This window comes from Cervus canadensis, chromosome 15 (genome assembly GCF_019320065.1).
Source record: "Cervus canadensis isolate Bull #8, Minnesota chromosome 15, ASM1932006v1, whole genome shotgun sequence".
In the NCBI taxonomy this organism is placed as follows: Eukaryota; Metazoa; Chordata; class Mammalia; order Artiodactyla; family Cervidae; genus Cervus; species Cervus canadensis.
In genome coordinates, this window is record NC_057400.1 from 8,851,657 (window position 1) to 8,878,127 (window position 26,471).

The following is a 26,471-nucleotide window of genomic DNA, read 5'->3' on the forward strand; positions in this document are numbered from 1 at the left end:
CCTTACAAAGAACATTATGTCATTATCCAGGTAAGTGAGCCAAAAGGTTACATAAGTATTTAATGATGTTGACCAAACCTGGATTTCCCCTAGATGTGTGAAATAGATGCACCACAGAGAGGACCCAATGACCTCAATGAGAGTAAAGTAGTTTAGTGCAAACAAAATAAAGATTATAACAAAAGTATGACCAGGGTTCTTGCTAGTTACTTTTAATTATTTGCGCTTTCATAGAATTTAAGTTTCAGTTTTCAACTAGTCAACATTTGAAACCTTAAATAATAAATGCCAGGAAGCACTGCCAATACACCCGTATTAAAATACATTTACCATCTTCTTCCACTGCCAAGAAAAAAATATAATATACTTATCAAAATATCAAAACAATTTTATTTTTGTCAGAAATACCTTTTCTTGTTTTCTAGGTGATAGGAAAATAATTCAAGAACTTAAAGTAATAATCATTCAGTTCCTGTAATACTAAACTAATACTAGTTTCCTTCATTTTTCTTAATAAATTCAACCATGCATGTTAAATTTTATTAAATTAATCCTCAGTAATAAAATTCTAAGATTAACCACAAAGAAGAAAAAGACTCTTAACCAAGATGATAATTATATATTTAATACATCTTGCTTTAAACAGCAATTTCCAAAGTAAACACATCATAGACCTTATAACTTATTAAAGATTTATAGTGCTTACAAAGTTGATTCTAAAAATATACCTTATTTGTTCTAAATGAATAACATTATCTGGAAGATAGAATAATAAATTATAGTAGCATGTTTACCACCACTACAGTTAAGATTGTGTGCATATATTCAATATGCAATCTTAGGATTTTCATACTTTCAGCCTTAAAACATAAGAGCAGATTAAAGTTTGGCATATAAGATCTCAGTCTGATAGCGATGGTTTTAAAATCAAAAATGAAAAAACATCTAGTCGACATTACAAGAGCAGGAGCACATGCGCACACACATACACACACACACTCACACACACACACACACAGACACACACACACACTCTCCCTCGTTCAATCCAACACATAGCCAACACAAACAGACACATACAAACAAAAACACACACACTTCCAGAGTAAGCAGAAGATTTTGCCCTTGTGTATCAGATAAATGCCATCTATTTAAAAAAAAATAAAAATTGGGGAAAAAAGTTAACTAAGAGTATGTTTAAATCATACTTCAAAGGCTCCAGCTGTTGGAAAGATATGCATGAAACTAATATCAGGATCTTTAACGTGCACAGTATGCCATCCCAATTCAGTCTTAAATAATACATTCCTGAAGTATTCACTAATGAGTACATGAATACATAGGACATTATGTGCCCATCCACTCCCCAGATGGCAATCCGCTGACAATAAATCATATGATGCAGCCCAGTTCAAATGGTTTACTTTATAGAATCCAATAGATTATAGAACCCAAGAGAATTAGAAATTTCATTTGGACCTGTTTGGGATTTCTTATACATTCCATGTACAAAAGTAGTGGAATACTACATTGTAATTGACAGTTAATATCACTTAACACTGTGGCACTGCAGAAGGTCATTTTGTATTTCTAAAGCATATTTATTCCAGTTAAATTTTTCAATGGTCCCTACTTTTAATTTCTAGATTTAGACTCAAAACAGTTTAATGCTGATAAATTCTCCCACTTGTCACTTTTTACCTCCAGTAAAATCGGTAAAAACAAAAAATTACTTTGAACTCTCTCCACTAATTCAGGTTTGCAAATATTCCAAGGAAGTTCTTTTTCATTATCTATTTAAACACCCAAAGCTCTTTGAGATGACATTAAAATAGAAACTAACCACACATTAGGCACCCATAACTCACACTGCTGTAATTAGAAAATAAAAAGGCACAACAGTAAGTGAAAGAGAATATACCAGCTTTCCATTTGCCTTTTTTTTTTTTTTGGCTTTCCTCATATTTTATTTCATCAACTTTATAAATTGCTCAAAGCACTCTTATAGTCTGCATGACGGTAACAATTATTTTGGCACATCAACACTGTGGTACGATATATGGTATACCTAAAAAATTAATTTAAAAATGTCATCTATTAATCAACATGTTTTTAATGTAGCGTACATATATTTTACAGTTATTTAAGTCAAATACATAAAGGCTTGTACTTGATTTACAGATGAAGCAATCACAGATTGCAGTAACATATGTATGTGTGTATATATATGTGTATGTGTGTGTGTGTGTGTGTGTGTGTGTGTATGTGTATATATACACACCAATCAAGGGAAAAACTGCATCCTGGCAATTTTATAGTCCGAAGTTTTGTTGGTCTATCTATCATTTGCATGCCTTTTTCATCTTGCTTTTCTGTACAAAAGATATATTTCTGCCTTCTTCATTCTTGATGAGATTTTTCTGCAATAACTTTACATTCATACTGTAAAAATTAAAAGGTTAAAAGGTTAACAGAGTAAGTTGATTTTGAATAGCAATTACCATATAAACTAAAAAGGTCTAAATGTAATAGTTCATTAGCATATGCCCACTGTATTCCTCGAAGAATCTGAGAATTGCACAACTATTAGGATTAAATAACCATTATGATAGGAAAAAAGAAAATTCACATTCTAGCTGCTGCTGCTACTGCTAAGTCACTTCAGTCATGTCTGACTCTGTGCGACCCCATAGACGGCAGCCCACCAGGCTCCCCTGTCCCTGGGATTCTCCAGGCAAGAACACTGGAGTGGGTTGCCATTTCCTTCTCCAATGCATGAAAGTGACAAGTGAAAGTGAAGTCACTCAGTCGTGTCCGACTCTTAGCGACCCCATGGACTGCAGCCTACCAGGCTCCTCCGTCCATCGGATTTCCCAGGCAAGAGTACTGGAGTGGGATGCCATTGCCTTCTCACATTCTAGAGGCATAGCCAAAAGCAGGAAAAAGAGATTTCTGCATTACAAGCAAATGACAACAGTATATAATTTAGATCAATCCTACAATATAAAAGGAGGCAAAATTAAAAAAAAAAAAAAAGGAGGCGAAATATACTTCTTTGTGCGCTCACTAAGGTATACAAGCAAAGGAAACATCACACACTTAAGGACAGGACTAATATCGTAAATTCAGATATTTTTTCAAATAACTTTAAATTTGAAAAGAAAAAAATCTACTATATTAGCAAAAGCTTCAAATCAAAACAATATTTTAGAAATAGAGCTATAAAAATGTATACTCATAATTCAAAATAAAGTAAACCAATGGATTTAGGATAACTTGGAGATTAGGTTACCAAATCTAGCACTGTAAACCACTCAATTCTCTCAGCGGGCTAAAACGGTAAAAGTGACGGCACTTACTCACGGAAGTGCTGTGGCATCTGGACGCTACCCCTTACTTGACATCTAGGCTGGGCTTACCAACAACGTCCTCTTCCTTCTTAACTAAAGTGATCAAATATCTTGATTTGCTGAAATAGTCCTAATTTATATCTACTATAGCAACATTACTATAAATAGTGCCTCTTCTCACTTTTAAAACTGTCCCTTTTTCATGGAGTAGAAATGTATAGAGGAGTAAAATAATAAAAATTGGAGGATAAATCATATCACCTATCAGTAACATATTTTAGATTTTCTATCCAGAGGTTCTTTCTATTTTTTAATATACTTGTGATTAAATCCTTCCAAGTGATTTATTCCACTGCCCTTTGGAGAAAATTTATCTTACATCTCAAAAACAAAAAGGTGACTAAATAAGCATGAGCTTACCATTGCCAGTTGTCGACCAATGTTTCCCATTGTTATGCCTCCAGCAAAAAATATACATGGTAACCAAGAACGAACATAGAGAAAATCTGGAGATGTATATCTAGAATAACAGAAACATTTTTAACAACTCACAAAGGAAGTAAGCACAATGACACTATTAAGATAATTACAATGGAAGTAAGTTACTCTGAAAATTAAAGTGGCTAATGCAATTTTAAAATCTCAATTCCGAATTCACTTATCATTATTTTAGCAAACAAGTACCAAAAAGAATACTTACTGATAAACACCATTATAGACTAGCAGTTGAGTGACCAGAGTTGCCAAGAAAGCAATTCCTACTCCAAGGCCAAAACCACTTCTAGATCTATCAAAAGTCCACCACAATCCAATGGATAGTGCAGCCAGTGTGAGAGACAACTGTATGTTGTTATCAAAATCCACTTTCTGAGGTCAGTGTTAAAGAGTCATCTTAAAATTGTAAAGTAAATATTGTAAAGTAAAATAAACAAACAAATAAATTTTAAAAAACAAAGTATTCATTAAATTTGTTACAAAAAAAATTTGTAACTAAATAATATCATCTGTTCATTTTTCTAAAATAAGAGATGTTAATGATGAGACTGGAGTGCATTCAATTTTTTAACACAATGTACAAGACTAGACAGGATTAAAACTATGATGGCATGATACTTCACTAATAGATCTTACTGATGTGACATGCAATCTCTCCAAAAAATGGCACAGTATATACATTTCCAATTATCAGATCAGACCCATTATTTAAGAAATGCTTTCTTCGCAAAATATGTAACTGGAAGCTTCAAAATACAAGTATTGCTAAAGGCACACACTTTTGCTAAAATGGAAACCACTATTACTTCTCAAACAGGTTTAGAATTGTTTGAGAATCATACAGGAACTTGAAAATAGAAGAGTTGACAGCTATTTAACAGGGTACCACAGTCTCTATATGATTTACTGACAGACACATTTTATAATAATGCAGTTCAGAAACAAGAGTACCAAGGACACACTATCCCTTTCTATTATGTCAACTGTTCTAGTTTTAATTTGTTGAGGAGAAAGCCTTGAAGTGAACATTATCTTCCAACCTGCCAAGCTATTTTGGTTCCTGAGACTTTCTGGTATAGGACAGTTTGCTCAAATGATATTTTATTTCCATCACCTACTTAAGCATCTATTCACAAATATACAGCCCTTTTCTGCTCCAAAATCTCTGGGCAAAATGAAGCTTTATAAATTCAATTTTCTAATTTCTTTGCTAGAGGATTACACTAAAGGAATTAATTTCAACTATCATTAAAAGGGCATTATCTATGTCCCAAAGGCCACATCTTGGCTCTATATTCACTTCCCCAGAGGAGACTACATATCTTGCCAAACTAACTGGCCATGCTGCAACTACAGAGAAGAGAGAACAAGCTCCAAAAATGCATATAAAACTATTTTCCACTTCCTTTAACACTGTGCTGTATACCACCATCCCCTCTCTCCCACTCAACCAGTGGGTACCCTGAACACCCAGCCTGCTTATGTCTCAGCAGTCACAGACCACTCAAAATCAGTCCTTGTTTAGGCTTGATTTATAAAGAAACCTATAGTCCATGGGTATGCTTTCTGAAAAAGCTTTTATTCTTTAGAGGCTTTTAAACCTCCAACTCCAAAAAAATGCTTGAGTTCTCGGATTTCTCTATGTAATAAACACTCTTGTAATGAATGGAGTTCGACATTAACTGGGTTCTATCTTTGCTAACTAAATTAACTTTGTTATAAGAGTCAAAGCAAAATAAGGAGACTTCCAGGGAACAGGTAAAAACATCAATCTTAAAAATATTATAATGTAAAAAAAAAAATATATATTATAATGTGACTTTCTATAGTCTAAGCAACCTAATACTAAGTCTGTGTTATAAAATTTGTAAGCATTTTGGATTTTGCTTAAAGGATGAACAGAACAGGTGAGACGGCTATATTTAAGGATTTCATTTAGCGAGAAAGAAAAGAACCACCAAAGCAAAGAATTTAAAATAGACATATAAATCTTTCAAATTCCAGAAAAGGTTATTTAAATTTCTCAACTTAAGAAGAACTGAACTGTCTAGGCTAGAAAGGTCTAATCCAGCAGACAGAGATGAATTTACACACTTGTAGGGCTCCTGGGTCAGAAAAGGAAAGTTCCTAGACTCACCAGGATCTCCAGGGTCTGGCCTCGGCTCTGGCACAGCCTTGCAGTATGAATTACTTAGCCAAGTACCGAATCTCTAGAGCTTTCATTTCTCTTAATAAAGAAAACATGGAACTAGAAGATTTCTAAGTTTTCCTCTAGATATAATATTCTATGCGTCTGCCTTCTAAAGCCCTAACCACTAGATTTGTTTGTTATAAAATCCTAATTAAAGATTTCACAAAACTAAACATATTGAGAAACTCTTTTAAGACAACAAGAAAGGGAAAAATCAAAAATAAGAGCCACTGAGGCATTTTCCAGTAGCTTCACAGATCTCCAAGAACCAACACAACTGGGAACAGAAAGATAAGATGTGTTTTCAGAATCTAGGACTCAGCTTCTTTCCTTGGTTCCTCTTCTCCAGCTTCTCCCAAACAATCACCTTGATACTTTCTGTTAAAAGACACTGGAATCTCCTTGCCCCATGACACATCCTCTCTTCAGCTAACTAAGCCCAGAACAGAGTTCCAAGAGGAAACCTCACAGTCTGAGTCATAGGTCTTCTCTTTACTTCACCTTCTAAGCCGTATCTTCTAGAAAAGGGAAGACTGAACTAGCATTTCCCAGATCCTCTTCTACAGAGGGAAGCCAGGGACAGGGGTTCAGGTAGGAGGCAGAGAGGATGACAGGATAAAAACCTTATGAGGGCAAAAGCTTTTGTTCTTGGGGGGACATCTTTTGCTGGGGAGGGGGTAGAAGGCAGAGGAGAGATGGGAAATAGAGGTTACTTTATCCTTCAAGCCAGAACATTATGAAAACACTCATGAATCAGTAAATTAAAATGTCAGAATCCTTAAAATGATCAAACTTTAAGAATATGTAACTTAGGAAAAAGAAGTTCTTTTTGAACACAGTCTATAAATTGGTTACTTCTACTTCTGCCCCTTTTAAGAACATTTATGTGGTTTGTGGGTGTTGATTAACACCAACAAATGATAGTCTTTAAAAAAAAGAAAGTATATATACATATATATATTTCAAATTAAAAAAAAAAAAAAAACAAAAAAACAACTAGTACCTGAAGTCACATGTCCTTACTGGCAAATCTTAAATAAAGAAAGAAAAGAAATCCCTTTGAAAATGTACCTGTTTCAATGTTAGAGTTAGCAAAACTAGATGGAGGTAATTAAGTAACCTAATTGAAAGAAAAATAAGTAAATTTTTTTTCATATATAAAGTTTCTGAGTATATGGAAAAATATGGATTGAAGTGAAAGGCTGGACCCCACACTGTACTTGCACAGGTGCTTCAACAACGCGGCACGTGTTCTTTCTATGCCTAAGTGGGTATATCCCAACTCGACAACAGGGAGGGTGCAGGGTCTGCTGGGCCTTCGGCCTCTCGGAAGCTGCCCGGTCACGGCGCGTCTCGTCGCGGCAGAAAGGATACAGCGCTGGCGTGATTTATGCCAACAAAGACGGCCACGCACCGCATCACACTGGACCACTCTCTTTTAAACTTATGTGGTTCTCCCAGATGCCTGTCAATGCAGGGGTATAATAACCCAATCACAGCTGTGGGGGAGAAAAGCAAAAAATGAAGTCATCTCCAACAGTTAAGCCAAGGGTCACAACAACCATCATAAGCATTTGAAAGATTCTCTAGAAAAGCTTTTCAACTTACTTAACATTAATCATTGATACTATAAACTTACCTCCCAAAAGAAAAAAAAAAAAAAGTGAGGATAACATGACTGAAGACAGCACTGTAAATGATTACAACAGCAGTCTCAATTACAACAGACAAAACAGCATTTCATTGTACGATTGAGAATTCAACAGACTGGACTAGAGATGAGTCACACCACTGTTCTACTACTAATATCTCTGAGACTTGGGAACCATCAAACCAGTTAGCAAGTACGTAATGTTCTCTTTAAGCTATATAACCATGCAACATGCCATGAAATGACACAAATCTAAAGAGAAGCCTGAAGCGTAAACACGTACAAGCTCATCACACACGTACTACTAGCTGGCTATGGCCACACTGCCATAGGGAGGACCCTGTCCCCCCATCCAGTGTCTTGCCCTGACACTCCCTTCCAACCTGGCCCTCTCATGAGACTCTAGGTCAGCTTGTCAAAGCAGGGCAACTCACCACAGAAATCTATCCTAAGACTCATCCTGCAGAGGGAAAATGGAGAAAACATGGTATACGGAATCACAAGTTTTCAGTAAAAACTGAAATTCACTGTTAAAAAGATCAGAAGAAATCATTTTAGAATATTTCTTCATTTTGGAAAGAACATATTGAAAGCTAACAGTGCAATTAATTATGAGTAATTCAATTTTTAACTTAAATCCTTGTCAAACCTCAACATTTTACTCCTTTAGTGGGAGAGGATTTAAAATGCTAAGTTACTCATTTAAAAAAAAAAAAAAAAGAGTATTTCATGAACCAAAACATTTTTCAACAAGTTATGAAGAAAATGTACTTCTACAGGCTAAATTTAATAGGAAATATCTGGGCAGCTTTAGTCTGATAATCTTCCTAAAAACAGAATGTTTATGCTGCCATTTGGTAATAAAAACACAACTGTCACAATGGTTGAAAAGTATGCTTAAGATGTCCAGTATTACCTACAATGAATCATGAAATTATGGTACCCAAACTTAAGTGACCAAAGGGTTAGAAGCCCTTGCCTGGGCTGGTATTGGCTAGCTCTAGCCCACAAACAATGCATTCTATCTTCAAGGAAAAATAGAAATCGATTAATACAAAAAAAAATCACAGGCTAGCAGACAAATGGAACAGCATAGAAAACAGGCCACATGGCCACCATGCCATCTGGATTTGAGATGCTGCAATGATATATACATTTTCTAATCCACAAAACTGAACGGGCTCTCCCGATTAGGCTTTTGCTGAGGATAAATGGTTCACAGACCATCAAGACATGAGCAACACATTTCAGCAATGCAGAGCTCCAACAGCTACTAGTAAATTTTAAAGTTTCAAATTATATTCCTTTTTAAAAGGTTCTGCTCTAATATCCTGTGAGACTGACTGACAGCGTTTCCAAATTTCTACAAAGTTAAAGTGGCAACAAGCATGCCTAACAGTTGAAATACATCTGAATGAATACTAGCTCTTTTTTTGTTCTCAAGGGGTCATGAAACTAGCCGCTCAACGTGTTGTTCCCTGCTCTTGCTCCCTCTTCCCCTCCTTTGCCTGTTGCTGAGGATATCAACTAAGATCAGGCATTCCAAGTCAATTTTCCTCAGCAGCTGATGCCATAGGTAGAGAATTATCACATAGAGAGTACTGACATGTGTGGGCAAAGACATAAATAAGTAAAATTGACTATATTTTAATGCATGTGATGTCAGACTCACAAGTGAGAGACAACTGAGGAGAGAAAGTGAAAACACAAAAAGAAATTTAAACTGCCACGCTGCCAACCTTGGGATTTGCCAATAAAAATCAAATCCATCGAGTCTGCATGGTTCTCGGATGCTCACTGAGAGGGAGAATTCGAGGGAGCTTGTCACTTCCCATTAAATGTCTTTCTTCTTTCCTTTAAATAAAGGCCTGGCAGAGCCTGAGAGCAGCGTCTCCAGCACAGGAAGGCTGCGCTGCCGAGAGCTCGGCAGAAACGTGTCCGGGCTTCCTGTCCTCTTCCTCCACTTTCTTATTTTAACAAGAGAGACTAAAAATCATGCCTGTGTAAAACCATATGCAAACACAGATCTGCTTAATCAGATGGTTCTCTGCGGCAAAAATCACACTTCTTGGGATATACTTCAGTTATTTCCCAGTAACTAATTGTAGGCTACCAAGACCAAAAACAAGGGAAGTTCGTAAAACATCAAGTCATTATTTTTCATGGTGATGCGTTTAATGCAGCACTCCACTCAAAGAAAAAGTGGAGTCAAACATTCTTCAAGGAAAGGGAGCTGAACAAGCACCACCACGGAATGAGACACTCTCACGGAAAACGACGACAGTGTGTTCATCTAACAAGCAGCAGCAGAACCCACAACATGTCTGGTTCTTCATATTTGCTGGGGATTTGAACAGGGTAAATGAGTACGACGTGACTCAGTCCCCAGGTGACCACAGAAACAATCTGATCAAGTAACGTGTTGGCGCAGCACGGACAGGGCCCAAAGGTCCGGTCTCTCCTGCCATATGCCAGGGGAGGAGGGGGTAAGCCTGCTAGGACAGCAACACAGAAGAGGAGACCCTTAAGGCAGAGTGTTCGGCGGCTGGGTGGTCTGGACAGGGCTTTCTAATCAAAGGGAAGCATCTGAGGAAAAGCACAGACAACAGAAAATTCCTAGTATCATCTAGAAACTGGTAACTTTAGGCAGAAAGAGTTTTAGAGTAGAGGAATTCTCTGAGAAGGATACAAGCTGGCAGGGGTCATGTACCAAGTCACTTCAGTCGTGTCTGACTCTTTGCAACTCATGGACTGTAGCCCGCCAGGCTTCTCTGTCCATGGGATTCTCCAGGTAAGAATACTGGAGTGGGCTGCCATGCCCCCTTCCAGGGGATCTTCCCAATCCGGGAATGGAACCCATGTCTCTTACGTCTCCTGCACTGGCAGGCAGGTTCTTTACCACTAGCTCCACCAGGAAAGCGCACAGGCCATGCAAAGAGACTTTTCCCACAGTCACTGGGAAAATAACACCATCACACTTGTGCCAGATAGAGGGACAAATGTTCTTCCAGCAGTGAGGGTCTAACACAGGACAGGAAAGGAGGGGCTTGGGGGAGGGGGGCGGTGAGGGAGACAAAATCCAAGGCAGAAAAAAAAATGACTGAAAATTCCAAGCAGAGCGGTTGAGGGCCTAGACCAAGATGAGGCAAGGGAGAGATGGAAAACTTGGAATCCAGATGCGGGCCAGGAGAGAGAAAGGGAGGGGCCTGTAAGGCTCTCCAGTAACTGCGTGCGTCAACAGAAACGATGTTTGTTTTGCATTTTTAAATCAGATATTCACTTCATAGGCATGGACACAGTCAAGTTACTAATAATTTGTCAGTCAAGTTCTCCAGTTATTTTAGCCACATAATCTTTTTCCCTATTTTTTCTTCAGAAATACTCCTTTGTAGCTCTCAACCACATTCAAGTGGTTCTTAACTCCGATTCTAACACTCTGTGCAAGTTAAAAAAGTTAACCAACCTGAAATTCTGCCCATTATTAAACTGAAAACAGAGAACCAGGAAAAGGAGAATGGAATCCAAAGGAATTTACCAGGGTTCTCTACTAGCTGCCCCTCCCGAAGCACCACTAGTGAATTTCCCAGAACAGGGTTTACATGTACAAAGTGGTGATTTCGGAGAGGCTCCAGAAGGTAGCTGCTCGGTCTACAAATATTTATTGGACAGAAAAATCAAAGGATAATCATCAGTTTTTCTGATCTGAGATGATAAGAGCCAAGAGAACTTTGAAAATGCACACCAACATATATACACAAAAATATATGCATACCATATATACACATAAACTGTACACAGTTTCTCATAGCATTTACCGTTTTTAAACACTTTCCCTAAAATTGGAGCTGGGGTGTGGGGGAGGCAGCAATTATGTAAGAATCTATTTTCCATCTTTGGCAGCTTCCACAAACCTGATATACTCGTCCCCACCTACTAAACACCATGACCTACCCATCACCATCAAGAGTGGATTTAACTGGAATCTCTCCCTTCATTTGCCTGGGCACCTCATGGAATGTACCGCTTTCAGAAGAAACACTTAAGCAAGAAGTGTAAGTGTAAATACTCCACATGAAATGATATGCGGTTAAGCTGGTAACTGTGACAAGCCAGGGGTTGGGAAAAGGCAGGAAAGTGGGACAGAGTGACTGAAACATAGCATTACTGGTAGAAATCTTCCTTCCTAAATGTGAGTCTGTGGCAAAAGCGACCACATCACAGGGAGAGACGGGACCCCTGCTCCCCCCACGAGGGAGGCACGGCGAAGCCTCGGTCCAGCTCTCCTGCCCTTTCCCAGAGGCGCGGCACCGGCCAGTGTACTGACACCGCGGAACCTTCAGGCCAGGCGCGGGGCAGCCCAGAGGGGCGAGGGTAAGTGGCTCCCGCTGCGCCCTTCCCCAGCAGGCGATGCAGCGTGTCCCGAGGCCGTCCACTCCCTGCCCTGGATCCCTGGGCTCCCTGACACCCTCTCCTGTTTCCTCACCCCTCAAAACAGGCACCGTGCAAACCGCTCATTCCAAGGCTGCCCTACAGGCCCCAGTGGTGAAGGACAGCCCAAACACTGAAAGACGCTCGGTAAAGCAAGGCTTTTCCTCCTGGGCGGCTCCTTCTGTCTGTTCTCAAAAGACATGCTCCTCTAAGGCCTGAGCAGCTTCTACTATGGAGGGACAGCAGCTCCGCCACAGCAGAGAAGAAAGGAGGAAAAAGCTGCTGGGAAACTTTTTTCTTCTGAATGTAAATGAAAGGGAAAATACATGAGGACTGGTAGATACTGAATACAATAGAGAATAATAAAATATAATTCATGCTTTCTTCTCTTTGTCTATTTGAACTATCACCTGTTCTCTCAGAGAATAATAATAGCCCAGGGGAAATGAAGAATCATCACCTTTACAAGTTCTCTTTTAAGGTAAATACTATAATAGTGAGACGTCAGTATATAAACCATGCTGAAACCTTACCACAAAAATGCCTTTCTATCCATGCAATGGGATTATGTAAGTGTCCAATAAGTTTCACATGATCATTTTAAAAAGGTCTCACACCTAACTCCTCACCCTTGGCCCTCTAGCTCTAGGACACAAATCAAGGAAGATCTACGTTATATTGCAACGTAGTGATAAGTGTGAAATACCAAACAGACATTCATAAAAGAAAGAATTCTCTTCTACCACATGACTATGGCTTTCTTTTGCATCTATTACTTTAGTACATAAAATAGTAGTAATCTACTGGTCTCACTAGAAAAAGCCAAAGAGCTACCCATTATAGAAGTGCAGCATCAATACAACATTCTGATATGCTCCACTTTATCCGGTATGCATTTCCCACAAAGAGAGATCTAAACTAACAGAATAATGATTTTAATCAATCTGCCTTACTTCTCTTTAAGAATTTATTATTCTGAAAGTATATCTAAAAACAAGATATGAAGGAAAAAAACACATACAAAAATCTAAAAAATAAATGAGGCTTTAAATTTGTATAAAATTATAATCAACCCTTGAACAACATTGAGGCTTAAGGGCACCAACCCTTTGTTTAACTGAAAATGCGCCTGTAACTTTACAGTTTGCCCTTTGTATACACAGTTTTGCACCTGCAGATTCAACCAATCTCCGACTGTGTGATACATATTTATTTAAAAAAAAAAAACAAACCCACACATAACCCTTCACACTTGTGCTGTTCAAGGATCAACTGTCTTTCATTTTTCAAGTTTTCATCTACTTTAAAAACTAGACAATAACACACATCAAAACCTTAAAACCAGTGTCATCAAAATAATTTCAAATGAATTTAAATGAGATGGGTTGAAGAAAGAACAAAATTAAGAGGTTAATTAAAGAGGTCTTTCATCCCTAAGAGAATCAAGACTGCTTTTGGGACTGAATTTTTAAAGGTCATACGGGTCAGTCACATAGAAATCAGACACAAAAGAATACAAACTCTATGATTCCATTCATACTAAATTCTGGAACAGGTGAAAATAATCCAGATTCAGCCTGAGGCTGGTGGTAGGATGCAAAAGGGCACAAGAGAATTGAGAGGGTACTAGAAATGTTCTATGGAGAAGGAAATGGCAACCCACTCCAGTATTCTTGCCTAGAGAATCCCAGGGACAGCGGAGCCTGGTGGGCTGCTATCTATGGGATCGCACAGAGTCGGACACGACTAAAGTGACTTAGCAGCAGCAGCAGGAATGTTCTATAGCTGAACTGTGGGGGTGGTAACATGAATGTGTGATTCGTCTAAACTCATTAAACTGATCACTTAAAACAAGTCAACATGCTGTATTTAAAGTACAACCCAGGAGCGCTGACTTTTCAAGTATTCCCCAGACAACAGCCACAGTCATTTACCCCAATGTCTTTCTGGGCTACAGAGGCAGCCCTCACATACCTGACGCTGTGCCACAGCACGGCGGAACCCACCACGCTGAAGAGAAGATGCTTGTGATTACATCGGGTGGAAAGAGCGTCACATTTCTCTGAATCTGAAGTAAATTTAACACTAATGCAAGAAATACTCCAATAAAAAACAGCACTACTCCTCGAATCATCAAGTTCACACTCCGGCTAGTGACAGACGAGATATATGGACCACGCTTTTTGGGCCCAGGTGACTCTGTCTCTCCTTCTGCCATGGTTTCATAAGTTCAGTAAGTCGGCCAAAAAAACAAAAAAAGAGGAAGAAGAAATGGTTTCCCAGCTGAAAAAGCTAATTGTATGGACCAAAGCTGACTGGCGTTTCAACAGTACTGCATCTCCGTCCTAAAACAGGACCTACCAGAAATCCTGCAAGAGAGAAGAAAAAAGGAATCAATGTATGCCTAATAAATGACTATACAGTTTTCCTGATTTCTATACTAGTTCATTTTAAAGAACAAATAATGAAATGACAAGTTTAGATGCTTATTTAAATGAGTTATTTATGGAATAAGAAGACGTAAAAAGCATTTTTATATGAATAATGTAATAAAAAAAAAGTTCTAAATTTATATTTACTAGGCCAGAACTAGTGACCTTGCTTGCTCCACATCAGTGAGGAAAGCGGCTCAGGCTATGAGAGACACTTTTACTATTGGAGAAAGCACAAGATCAAACTCCAGGCTTCTGTTTCTTCTACCCAAATCTCCAAGCCCATGTAACTGAAGGGCTTGGAGATTCACGTAGAAATTTTTATACTTTATAAAGAACTTTACAGAAAATAGGCATATTCTGACTGTTAGTGTTTTAGTGTTCTCAGTAAAATGTGACTTGCTCATGAGGACGATCTCCATAGGGGAATAAAATGACTCTTTTAATGTTTAATGCTTAAATATGTGAATTTCTGCACAAAAGTGCCCTATAAAAAAACAGACCACCACCCGTTCACTCACATATACATCAAACACAGAAATCAGACCTGACCCACTGTCCCCAGGGCCAGAGTTGTGTCTCACCCCTGCCGTGACCCAGTTCACCTTTGTTGCAATCATGAGAGCTATTGTGAGAAAGCTGGAGTAGGACGCATACGAAAGGAAGCTAAGAAAACAAAGAATAACCTTTTGGCTAGATTCTAAGGAGTTCGAGGCACAGGGCGCCTGATTTCTAAAACCTAGAAAGAACTTTGCCAAGTACAATCACTCTAGGTATTCACTCACCATCACTCCCCGCCCTCGCCAAACCAAAGTGATCTTTCCTTTGTACCCAGAAGTGAGTTTTAAGAGCAGGCATGCATGCTCAATCATGTCCGACTTTTTGCAACCCCATGGACTGTAGCCCACCAGGATCCTCTGTCCATGGGATTTCCCAAGCAAGAAATACTGGAATGGGTTGCCATTTCCTACTCCAGGGGATCTTCCTGACCCAAGGATTAAACCCATGTCTCTGGAGTCTCCTTGTCTGTTTAAAGCAAATAACACTTGACACTATCCATGGCACTGGTGGTAAAGAACCCACCTGCCAGTGCAGGAGACATAAGAGACGCAGGTTCGATCCCTGTGTGGGGAAGATCCCCTGGGGTGAGGGCATGGCAACCCACTCCAGTACTCTTGCCTGGAGAATGCCCATGGACAGAGGAGCTTGGCAGGCTGCAGTATTAGGGTCGCAAGGAGTTGTACACACCTGAAGCGATTTGGCACACATGAGCTATCCTCATTTAAGTCTCACAACCCTCACAGGTAAGTGCAGTCATGTCCATTTACAAGCGAGGCAAAAAGCAAAGAAAGGCTGTCACTCAAGCTTCCACCCTTAGTAAGAGGGCAAAATGGAATTCAAATCCACGCAGTCTGTCTGGCTCCAAAACCCTCACTCACACCATCATGTCCAGCCTCCCAAACTCTTACAAAGTCCCCTAGGTGTTTTGTTTTGTTTTTTTCTATAAATACCAATTTTTTTTTAATGGGAAAGTACTACACAGACAATTTTCATAACTTACTATTATCCCATCCAACAGTGTATCTTGGGCATTGCCACCTCAGTACATAAATGATATTTTCTCTCATCTTAATTTAAAACAAATATGGCACTTCTAATAGCAACATTATGTTGACATGTATATTTGTTTTATGAAATACAAACTTTGTATGTACGTCTCACTCACTATCAAGTTTCATTGTGCCTACGAACCCAGAAAGGTACCTACGGAGCCCATACTGGGAGCTCCACAAATTCACATTTGTTTAATCAAATTGGGTTAGCTCTTTCTGAATCAAACTATACTGGGTTAAGCAAGTCTTTTGGAAGGTGAACCTAACCAAATATTTAATCATTTAAAATATCTTTCCTCTAAGCGTCCAAGTTTCAAACTACCTTACAAATGAATTTTGGAATAAAGCCCATGTGTACACTGTAGGGAGTATGGGGGAGTTTATTTTAGAAATAAACAGTATAAAAAAATGAGAACATCTGTAAGTACTAGTAACTTTCACAGCCTATCACTTCCATGCAATAAACACTGACAATAGACTTTTTTTTTTAACTGCTTCTACCACACTCAAAGCTCTATGCCCAACACCCGGGGGGCTGGAATTCTATCCTCAACCTCACAGACCTACTTAAGTCTACAGCATCACTGACCTCTATAGCTTAGTCACCTAGAGAAAACAGTACACATTACAGTTGATTCACAGGAAAGTGTCATGTGTTCTAGTGTTCAGTAGCTACAGAATTCATCATCATCATCACCATCATGACAAAGTACCCATTCATGGAGGGACTACATTATGCCAGGCACAAAGTAACTCTAACCTTCAAAATAATGCTACAGGTAGGTATTATCTTCCACATTTTACATGTGAAGATATAAAGTCAGAGACTTAGCAACTTTCCTATGGTCACATGACTGGCAATATTAGAACTGGAATTGTACCCTACATCTGACTGATGCCAAAACCCCTCCTCTATCTTATAAACCTTGAGTCCCATTCCAGCCCAACTCCTCAGACTTCTTTTTTGGCACATCTCTTACAGAAGGGGATTTGGTTACTGAAAAGATGGACAGACACTGAAAACAATCTCAACTGTAAACATTCTAATGACATTCAGTTCAGTTCAGTTCAGTCGCTCAGTCATGTCCGACTCTTTGTTGACCCCATGAACCGCAGCATGCCAGGCCTCCCTGTCCATTCCCAACTCCCGGAGTCCACCCAAACCCATGTCCATTGTGTCAGTGATGCCATGCAACCATCTCATCCTCTGTCATCCCCTTCTTCTACTGCCTTCAATCTTTCCCAGCACCAGGGTCTTTTCAAATGAGTCAGCTCTCCGCATTAATGATAAAATGACATTATTAATGTCAATTAATATCCAAGTAGAAAGATCATAAGAATAAATGTACAAACACCTTGTGATTTTCTTTAAGAGTATCAGATCAAGGAGTAAAAAGATATCTTAAAGAAAAAAACCATATGGCCAACTTCATACAATATTCAACCAACAGTCAACTCTTCATTTCCCAAACTTCAGTAGATACAATACCCCCTGCCTTCTGCTGTTAAAGCAGCTACTAGTGCACTAAGAGTAAATACACATTTTCAGTAACCCAACTGCTCTAGTAAATCACTTGTTTCTGTCTGAATTTTTCCAAAGAGGGAATTTTATGTCAAATAATATTTTTAAAAGAACAAAATAGCTTCAGTTTTTAAAACCTGTTTCCGGTGTAGTACACCCCATCTCACATCACTCACCAATTTTTGTCAAAGAGCAGGACAGGACAGGGCAGGACAATTTCTGGTTGCTTGGAACTGCCCTCAGCATTACAAAACATTGAGCAACCCTGGCTCGTGCCCACCAAATGCCAGCGCATGCCCCCTCCCCACTTGCAGAAAACTAAAAAAATGTCCTTACGTATCTCCAACCACCCAAACACCCACAGGGAAGCAAGGCGCTCCCACCGGGAGCCACTCACTGCCAGACTCCGTCCTCATTCTATTTCAAGGCTGCTAGAGACTTTCTACACTGTTTATGTTATTCTGCCACAGCTGTTTATTCAATCTTTCCTGAAAGTGCTTGTTTATAGTTTCCTACTTCACCACAAAAGTAGTTTTTTTTAAAATAACACAACACTGGTCTGATGTTTATTTGAAAAGTTTTTTTCAGCTACTTTTTTAAGACCAAAAAGCTAATTTTGTGACTACATAATAATACAATAGCATATAATTTCTGGAGACAAAAATAAAAGTTAAAATGCTTTAGAATCACACTATCCTAGAATTTAAGAAATGGAAGGGAATTGGGAGTTCATCTATTTCAGAGGGTATGTAAGTCTGATGCAAAACAAAAGCAAAGAAGTTGTGCATATAAGCATTCTTCTGAGAAGAGAGTTTGGACATTTTTACATCAAGTCCTCAAAAAAAATCCATGATCCAAAAGAAGTTAAGGATCAGTGATCTAACAGTTTCCTGGCAAAGCAAATGAGAACCAAAGTGGTTAAGTGAAGTGACAAGATCAAGAAAGTATATACTGGATCTTCCTATGACAAACAAGTATAGTGACCTCCTAGAAATGGCCAGACTGACTCACTCATCAAAGGGATAAAACATTCAACACCCTCTACTACACAACAATTACGTTCCTAAAAAAGCATGTTTATAATAGTCACTCTTTAGGGGAGTAGGTTATTTTAAAGCGAAAGCTCTTGAAATAAATTTTATTATTTTTTTAATACATTTTAAAGTTCGGTTTTCTGATTATTAATTGATAATATCTTCCTACAGTGTATCTATATCTTTAAATGTTACTATTACATCAGTGATAAATTTGATTCTGAAAAAATTTTTAAACACCTATATTTGAAAAATTTAGGTTACCCAAGAAATACTTTTCTGTTCAAGACGTCTCCGGTATAAAAATACCACTTAAAAGATAATACCTCAATAGATCCTCAACAATAATCCTAGTAAGTAGGCAGGTGTTTTTAAATCCTTAACCTTTTCTATTTTACAAAATAGCATAGGTTAAGTAACCTTCTGCGAGTATAAAACTGTTGCCAGGTAGTACCTGGACTGGCCCCAAGCACGCTGGCCGCTGGCTCCCTGTCCAGAGTGCTTCTTCAGCACAATTGCCTTTTCTAAAAACACCATACAAAAACAATTTAGTGCCACACAAGAAATAATTTTTAAAGCCATTTTTTAAGCAAAAAAAAACAAAACTTTTTTTCCCCAAAAACTGACAAAGAAGAAACTTCCACAGAACATGAAAAATTCTACTTTAAGCACCTGACCTACAATTTCTATAGAGTACGTTACTGAACAAAAAGAAAAATAGTTCAAATAGTTTGGATAGATCAATAACAAATCATCAAAACTGGGAAACATTACTCCCAGTCTATGGCTGCCAATCAATGGGTTATTATTACCATCAGATAAATAAAACGGTGTTGTAACTGATTCTCCGCTTTGTGGATGAAAATCAAAGTTTACATTTGCCACTGAAAAAACATCCGGGCAATAGGCATTTGAAAACAAACACACAAAATCTTCTGAGGAACCGATTAAGAATCAATTGTATTTTAACAAATGCAACACCCCCAAAACCAAACAAGATCATTAGCCTTCAGAGGAAGAGCAGTCACAGAAGTGTGTTTATTACCCTGTCTCTTCAGGTACTTAGGTCAGAAAGGTTACTAAATAATAAAACTAAATTACTACCTTCCACTTTCTTATCCTATGCTCTAGTAATTACAAAGGCATTCTCAGAATAGAATAAATGTCACAATTAGGAAAAACACAAATCAATGAAACTCTCCTTTAAAAAAAAGCATACAGATGTGATTCATAGGCTACGGACACTAAGAACTTCTAGGAAGAAAAACATGTTGGCCTTGAAGACCCTGCAGCTCATCTTTCCTATCAACATTAAAATCCAAACACAGAAACTATTAAGCAATATTTGCATCCCATTCCTGCTTTAAAATAACAAATCTCAGTCCATAAAAAGGTTACTCCATCGTTTCAGAATAATTTTCTGATAACGATGAAAATAAGCTCTGTCCTTAAAGTACTGAATTGCTTTCCACCATTGGTAGAAGCAACAGTTGTCAGTTTAAAAAGAATTAACCTCTTTTCCCAAATAAACATACATGATTCATAGTTTGGTCACTTTATATCAGATATGTACTGAGAACTGTAACAAAACACTACTCAACCTATTGTCCAGAGAAAGAGGGAACAGGAAGAGTACATGGCTATTAAAGGGGGGAAGGAGGGGGATATTAATGGGGTCCCTCCATTCATTTTCACTCAACTGTTCCCTATCAAGGCCAAATCCCACAATAAGAAGATACAAGCTGGCCACTGCCAGGCTGCCTTCATTCCTCCCGAACCCAAGGCTGGAGCCTGACTTCCCTGCAACCCTCAGTTCCACTGCAATACTGATCCCTGCCAGTCTCAGTGGCCCAGCTGTCAGGACTATTCATTCCTTCTTGAAGCATTTCCTCAATAACCCTACAGAATAGTCAGCTCTCCTTGGTATATTTTCCTAGACTATCTAGCTAACGCCATACTTCACTAACTTTTTGCCAATGCTAACTGAACACGGGTCGTTATCACTTAAGTTTTAGCACCCTTTCCCCCTCGTCCCCCATTATACCCACACTGCTTTCCTTTTCTAGATTGCCAATTTTCAGTGACCAAGCCTAAAATCTCGGAAACTATCACCAACTGACTTCTAGGTCCTGGCAAGAGTTCTCTTTGGCTTTACCTCATACCTACTCCAGAGGTTTCCAATTAAAATCCAAAATGCCAAAGTCCCACTCCTCAACCCAATATCTACAAACCTTTTGGCGGATTATAAGCGTACTATCAATACAATACCAACCTTTCCAGATCCTTTCCTCTCCTAAACCTGAGTCTGGTCTCCTTGGCTACGAGCCTACCAAGTCCTGACAGCTCTAAGCTTGACAGCTCGCCGACTCTACTCCTTCAAATCTCCGGGGTCGCCCTTCCCGCCGTCCGCCAGCCTTCTTTCCGCCCGGGCACTCTTCCACTGTCCAGGGAGTCTCGGCCTCTCCTAGGCCCTCTCCCTGACCCAGCCGTCCCCTTCCGGATCTCGCCGACCCTCCTCCAGGTAAGCGGAGCCCCTCGCCCTTCAGGCCCCATCTGTGGTCCTGGCTCCTCACACTTGCCAGGAGGGTTCCCAGGTTGCAAAAATGCAAGCGATTCCTCTCCCCGACGGCACCCCTTTCCTCAGGCTCTTTTCCTCAGCATCAAGTCACTGGCGCTTCCCCAGGGGACCCCAACTCACCCCCGCCTCCGCCATCTTCTGGGACCGGCCCCCGCCCCCCTCCGCCGCTTCCTTCTCCCCTCCCACAACTCCGCCCGCGCTCCACTGCGCCTGTGCGGTCGACGCTCAGACGCTCAGACGATCGGGGCAGAATAACTTCCGGTTCCCACAGGCGCCAGGTGGAAGGCCGGAGAGCCGGGGCAAAAGAACTTCCGGTCTCCACGAGGGTAGTGGCACCTGTAGGCGTGGACCGTCGATTGGTGGAGGCTGTTGTTTGCTGACCGGGCAGCCGTGGGTTGTGAGGATTGCCCAGACCCTGTGGGCGGTGCCAGAGAATCGCGCAGCTACTCACGCAAACCCTTGGCGCGTCTCTCTGCTCCGAGCTGAAATCGGAGTTCTGGAGCGCAGGTCGCTGGTCCTCCTGCTAGGGATGCTGACAGTATCTTTTATGATTTCGCCGACCTTTATTCTTTACCTTTCTTCGTTCCTTTCTAAAGTCATTACGTCTTTGGGGAGAGAGCATAATTGATAATTCTCTCTTCTCCATCCCACAGCACTTTATGCGGCATTCATTAATAATCGTTCCCCAAGTTTGACCAGGTAAAGCGGCTTGGGGACAGTTTTCATAGGAAGAGCTTTTGAGGTTTACAGCGAAGTAGATTTTGCGAAGTACAATACAAACTACAAAGAGGAAAATACAAAGTAGAGAAATTACAGCCTTTTATTTGTGTAGTATCACAAATAGTAGTAGTATTTGTGTAGTATTTGAAGTAGTATCATAATATGATTGTGGTCAGGTTACAGTGTTCTTGTGGAAAGTTTTTTACATGAAGTTTGGGCCTGAAATTATTGTTTAAGAGCTGTGCAAAGGAGTGTTAATTGGTGAAATTCCTTTGTTTTTTTTGTTTTTTTTTTACTTTGAACTGATTAATGAAACTTTGTTTCTGACCTTTTTATGGGTACGTTTATTTCTGAAAAATTTGAAGGTGACATTAAATTTGCACCAGAATACACCTAAGCAAGTATTTACAGGTCTTTCTAATTTTCTCTATGGCCTTTCTTATTTTCTCTAATGTTTCCTAAAGGTCGTAAATTCTCCTGTAGGTTTTCACACTACCAGTAGGAAAAAAAAAAAATGGATAAGGATGAATTATACTGAATGGATGAACAATTTTTAAAAGAAAAGAGAAAAGCACCCAGAAAAGAGACAGTAACTTCAAAATGTCCTTACATCCGGGGCCCTCTTTAAAGCAGCATGAGTCCTATTCATCAGGGTTTTGCCTTTTTCAAACACTTCAAAATTGTCTTCAAGAAATTGCTTATGGAAAATTTTATCCTGGAGAGACTTTTGTTTTAGTTTAAATATTTATTGATTTCAAGAAGAGACAAGACCTAAAAAGCATGAACCACGTGGCACCAATTTCTAAGTTTCTTACATCCAACAGTCATTCCTATTGCGGTATAGGGCAGAATACAAAGTCCTCAGGAGAAATACAAAGAACCACTGTCTTCTGATTAAGTTTGGGGACAGTTTTCATGGATTATAAGGAGGTAGATATGGGGCTGTGCATTCTGATGAGAGCTCAGAGATGGGAAAACTTGAAATAGATGATGGAGCCTGGTGCATGGACAAATGTCTTTTTTTTTTTTTTTTTTGGACAGATGTCTTAAGACATGAGATCTGAATGTCATACTCATAAATTTGGACTAAGCATTTGTTATTATCGTGGAAACGTGAAAATCACAAATTACTTGATGCCAGAATATAAATTGATGAAGAACTCTGAGAAATTGGAATAACTGCATTACTTTGAAACAGGTATAATGTGGCTGAGAGAACACTGGTGAAGGATTCTTGAAACCTGGTGCCCTGACAGCACGTGCATAATCATGTCCAAAAAATTCACTTTTTTTTGGCCTTTTTTCTCGTTTGTAAGATGAGGGATTGGTCTAGGTTGTGTCTAAGGTCCTTTTTATAGGCAAATGTATCAATGATTTGATAATTCTGTAACATAAGAAAACAGGTTTTTTCCATTAACCTTACATGTTGTTTGGCTTTCCAAGTGAATAGGACAAAAGGCAAACTGGAAAACAAAACCTTTCTTACTAAGCTAACATAAACACCCACAGAAGTTTATTTACCTTGTTAAAGTGAGATGTTGTTAGACTAACATTAATTAGAGTTGATGACTAAGAGTTGATGACTAAGCCTCTAAGAACCTGGACTTGGAAGCCTTACCCAAATTAAAACCATCTCCCTGGGGGAAAAAAAAAAAGGTGTTACAGTTTTCTTAGTCAATAGCTAGAAACTGGAACAGTAGTGACAGTAGTACTAGTTTTGATGGTGTTTTGATGTAGGAATACATATAGTTCTGGGACACAAAAAGTCAAGGATTTTTGCCTTTTTGAGAGTCCAAGATGGATCATTTATTCATCCATCCTTTAACTACTATCACCTGAATATCATACACACCCCAGGCACTTGGCACTGAATCCCAGGAGGAGAGCGACCTTTTCTGCTCCTGAAGTTTGCAGTACGTTTGGGGAAACACACAGTAAATATTTAAATTAATATATAATTTCAAAGTGAGACAAGTGATGATGAACATCTCCCTATGCAATAGAAAATAAAGGGAAAAACCTGGAGGCTAGGTATGACTTCAGGTGTGACCTGAAGATAGGAATCTTGTAAGAGCAGGGTGAAGAGCAAGAGTGAAGGTGCTGAAGCTGCAAAATCTGTGAATCCAGGAATTGAAGGCAAAGCAGCCAGTGGCTAGCACTTAAGAAGAAGGTTACAAATTGTGTATTAACATTGTGACTTACTATATGCAGTGTGTGTGCGCATGCTCAGTCACATCTGACTCTTTGTGACCCCATGGACTGTAGACCTCCAGTCTTCTCCATCCATGGAATTTTCCAGGCAAGAATACTGGAATGGGTTGCCATTTCCTACTCCAGGGCATCTTCCCAACCCAGGGATCGAAACTGCGTCTCCTGTTTCTCCTGCATTGGCAGGTGGATTCTTTACCACTGTACCACCACTATGTGCCAGGCACTATGCTGAATTCCATTTCTTTTCAGATGCTCCAAACCCCTTCAAAACAGATGCTACATAGTAGATGAGAAATTAAGATCAAGAGCAGTGTTCTCAACCTTGGCGGCATAATAAGATCACCTGTGGATCTATTAAAATTTCTAGTCCCTGAGCCTCACCCTCCATATATTCTGATTTAATTGGGCTGAAGTAGGGGCTTGGGCCCTTCTAATAAATCCCTTGTGTAATCTTAACATGAAGCCAGAATTGAGAATTGCAGTCTTAAAAGTTAATTTGCCCGGGGTCAGTTAACAACTAAGTGGCAGAGGAGGCAGAAATTAAACCTAGATCTGTCTGATTCTAAAACCTGTGCTCTTAGCCACTCATTAGTGCTTAATATTCAACTACATGTAGCACTAGTTACGTACTAAGAATTTTATAAAACACAGAAATAAAAATGAACAAGACAAGAGGCCTTGCCTTCCAGAAACTCACAGTCTTTTAAGGCAGAAGTCTCAGTAAATGAAGCTTGGCCAGCTCATGTAGGCAGAAGCAAGCTATCTGTGGACTCTGATTGAGATTAGTTATGTTCATATTTCAAGCTAGATTGGCATTGAAGGTAACTGATGCATCAGGGAATCTACGTGGGTGGATATTGCAGTCATCGTTTGAAAGGTGGTACAAGCCTAAACTAAGACAATGGCTAGGGTGCAAAGAGAATCTGCAGGACTCGCTGATCGCTGATGTAAGGGTGAGGACAAACAAGAAAGAAGTGGAAGATGAATTCAGAGTTTTGAGTTTCATGGACTGGTTGGAAGTGAACACCACTGATCTAGAATAAGAACACAGGACTGGCATCTGGAGTTCAATGAGTTTGAAATACTTGTTGGACATTTAGGTAAAACTCTTGATGAGAGTGTTGGAGATGTGTGTCTGAAATTGAAGTGAACAAATGGGTAGAAATAGAGTTCTGGAATCATTGACTTCCAGGTGATAGTTGAAGGCATGCTTTGCATAGTGTGTATGCTGTGTATGGAGTTTTTTAAAAAGATAGCAGACATCTAGAGGGAAAAAAATCCACAAAACCTGATATTGCTATATTTGAACAGTTCAATAAAGCTATTTTTATCTACAGTGATATTAAACCAGTCAACTTGTGATCATCCATGATGAAATTTTAATACTTTGCAGAACTTTTCTGGCCATACGGCCAATTTAACAGATGATGCATAGCCATGGAATGCAAACCCATTTTAAATATTGGCCAAATATTTAAGACTGCTATATGATGCATTCAAAATGTAATAGAAATATCTTACAACAGTGTTTACATACATAAATAATTTGTATGTAACCCTAGTTTTGACTTTGATTATTTTAATATTACTTAAACTCAAAAAAACTGTAATGTTCTAGATATAAAACTAGTTAGAAAATTCTTAGGCTTAACTCATACCAAAACATTTGCAAAATAAATATGAACAAAGGCTTAAAAATGTAATCTTCAAGTTACAGAATGTGAAAGATATTTTTGAAATTGAAGCATTTCAATAAATATTGACATGGAACAACAGACTGGTTTCAGATTGGGAAAGGACTATATCAGGGTTGTAAATTGTCACTCTACTTATTTATCTTATATGCAGAGTACATCATGTGAAATGCCAGGCTGAATGAAGCACAGCCAGAATCAAGATTGCCAGGAGAAATATCAATAACCTCAGATTTGCAGATGACACCACCCTGATGGCAGAAAGCAAACAGAGCTAAAGAGCCTCTTGATGAAGGTGAGAGAGGAAAGTGAAAAAGCTGGCTTAAAGCTCAACATTAAAAAAAAGAAGATAGTTGCTTCCAGACCTATCATTTCATGGCAAATAGATGGGGAAACAGTGAAAGACTTTATTTTCTTGGGCTCCAAAAGCACTGTGGATAGTGACTGCAGCAATGAACTTAAAAGACGCTTCCTCCTTGGAAGAAAAGCTATGACCAAACCTAGACAGCATATTAAAAAGTAGAGACATTACTTTGCCAGCAAAGGTCCACA

General features: G+C 39.1%; 1 protein-coding gene and 1 long non-coding RNA gene across 3 annotated transcripts; one reads left to right on the forward strand and one right to left on the reverse strand.

Moving 5' to 3' along the window:
* Window positions 1-604: 604 nt before the first annotated feature.
* Window positions 605-21,527, reverse strand: INSIG2 (insulin induced gene 2). Of its 2 annotated transcripts, none has more exons than XM_043488017.1 (6): window positions 21,415-21,527; window positions 14,090-14,484; window positions 7,411-7,535; window positions 4,051-4,217; window positions 3,771-3,870; window positions 605-2,442 (listed from the first exon to the last, which is right to left on the reverse strand). In XM_043488017.1, the coding sequence occupies exons 2-6, from the start codon at window positions 14,331-14,333 to the stop codon at window positions 2,401-2,403; spliced, it is 678 nt and encodes a 225-aa protein (XP_043343952.1). In that variant the 5' UTR covers window positions 14,334-14,484; window positions 21,415-21,527; the 3' UTR covers window positions 605-2,400. The 2 variants fall into 2 exon arrangements, with proteins under 2 accessions (XP_043343952.1, XP_043343950.1); XM_043488015.1 differs by lacking the exon at window positions 21,415-21,527 and adding an exon at window positions 20,989-21,258.
* A 41-nt stretch (window positions 21,528-21,568) lies between these two features.
* LOC122453818 lies at window positions 21,569-26,129 on the forward strand. Its single transcript, XR_006273189.1, has 3 exons — window positions 21,569-21,993; window positions 23,056-23,212; window positions 26,074-26,129. It is a non-coding gene; the product is annotated as an uncharacterized LOC122453818 (long non-coding RNA).
* The last annotated feature ends 342 nt before the right edge of the window (window positions 26,130-26,471 follow it).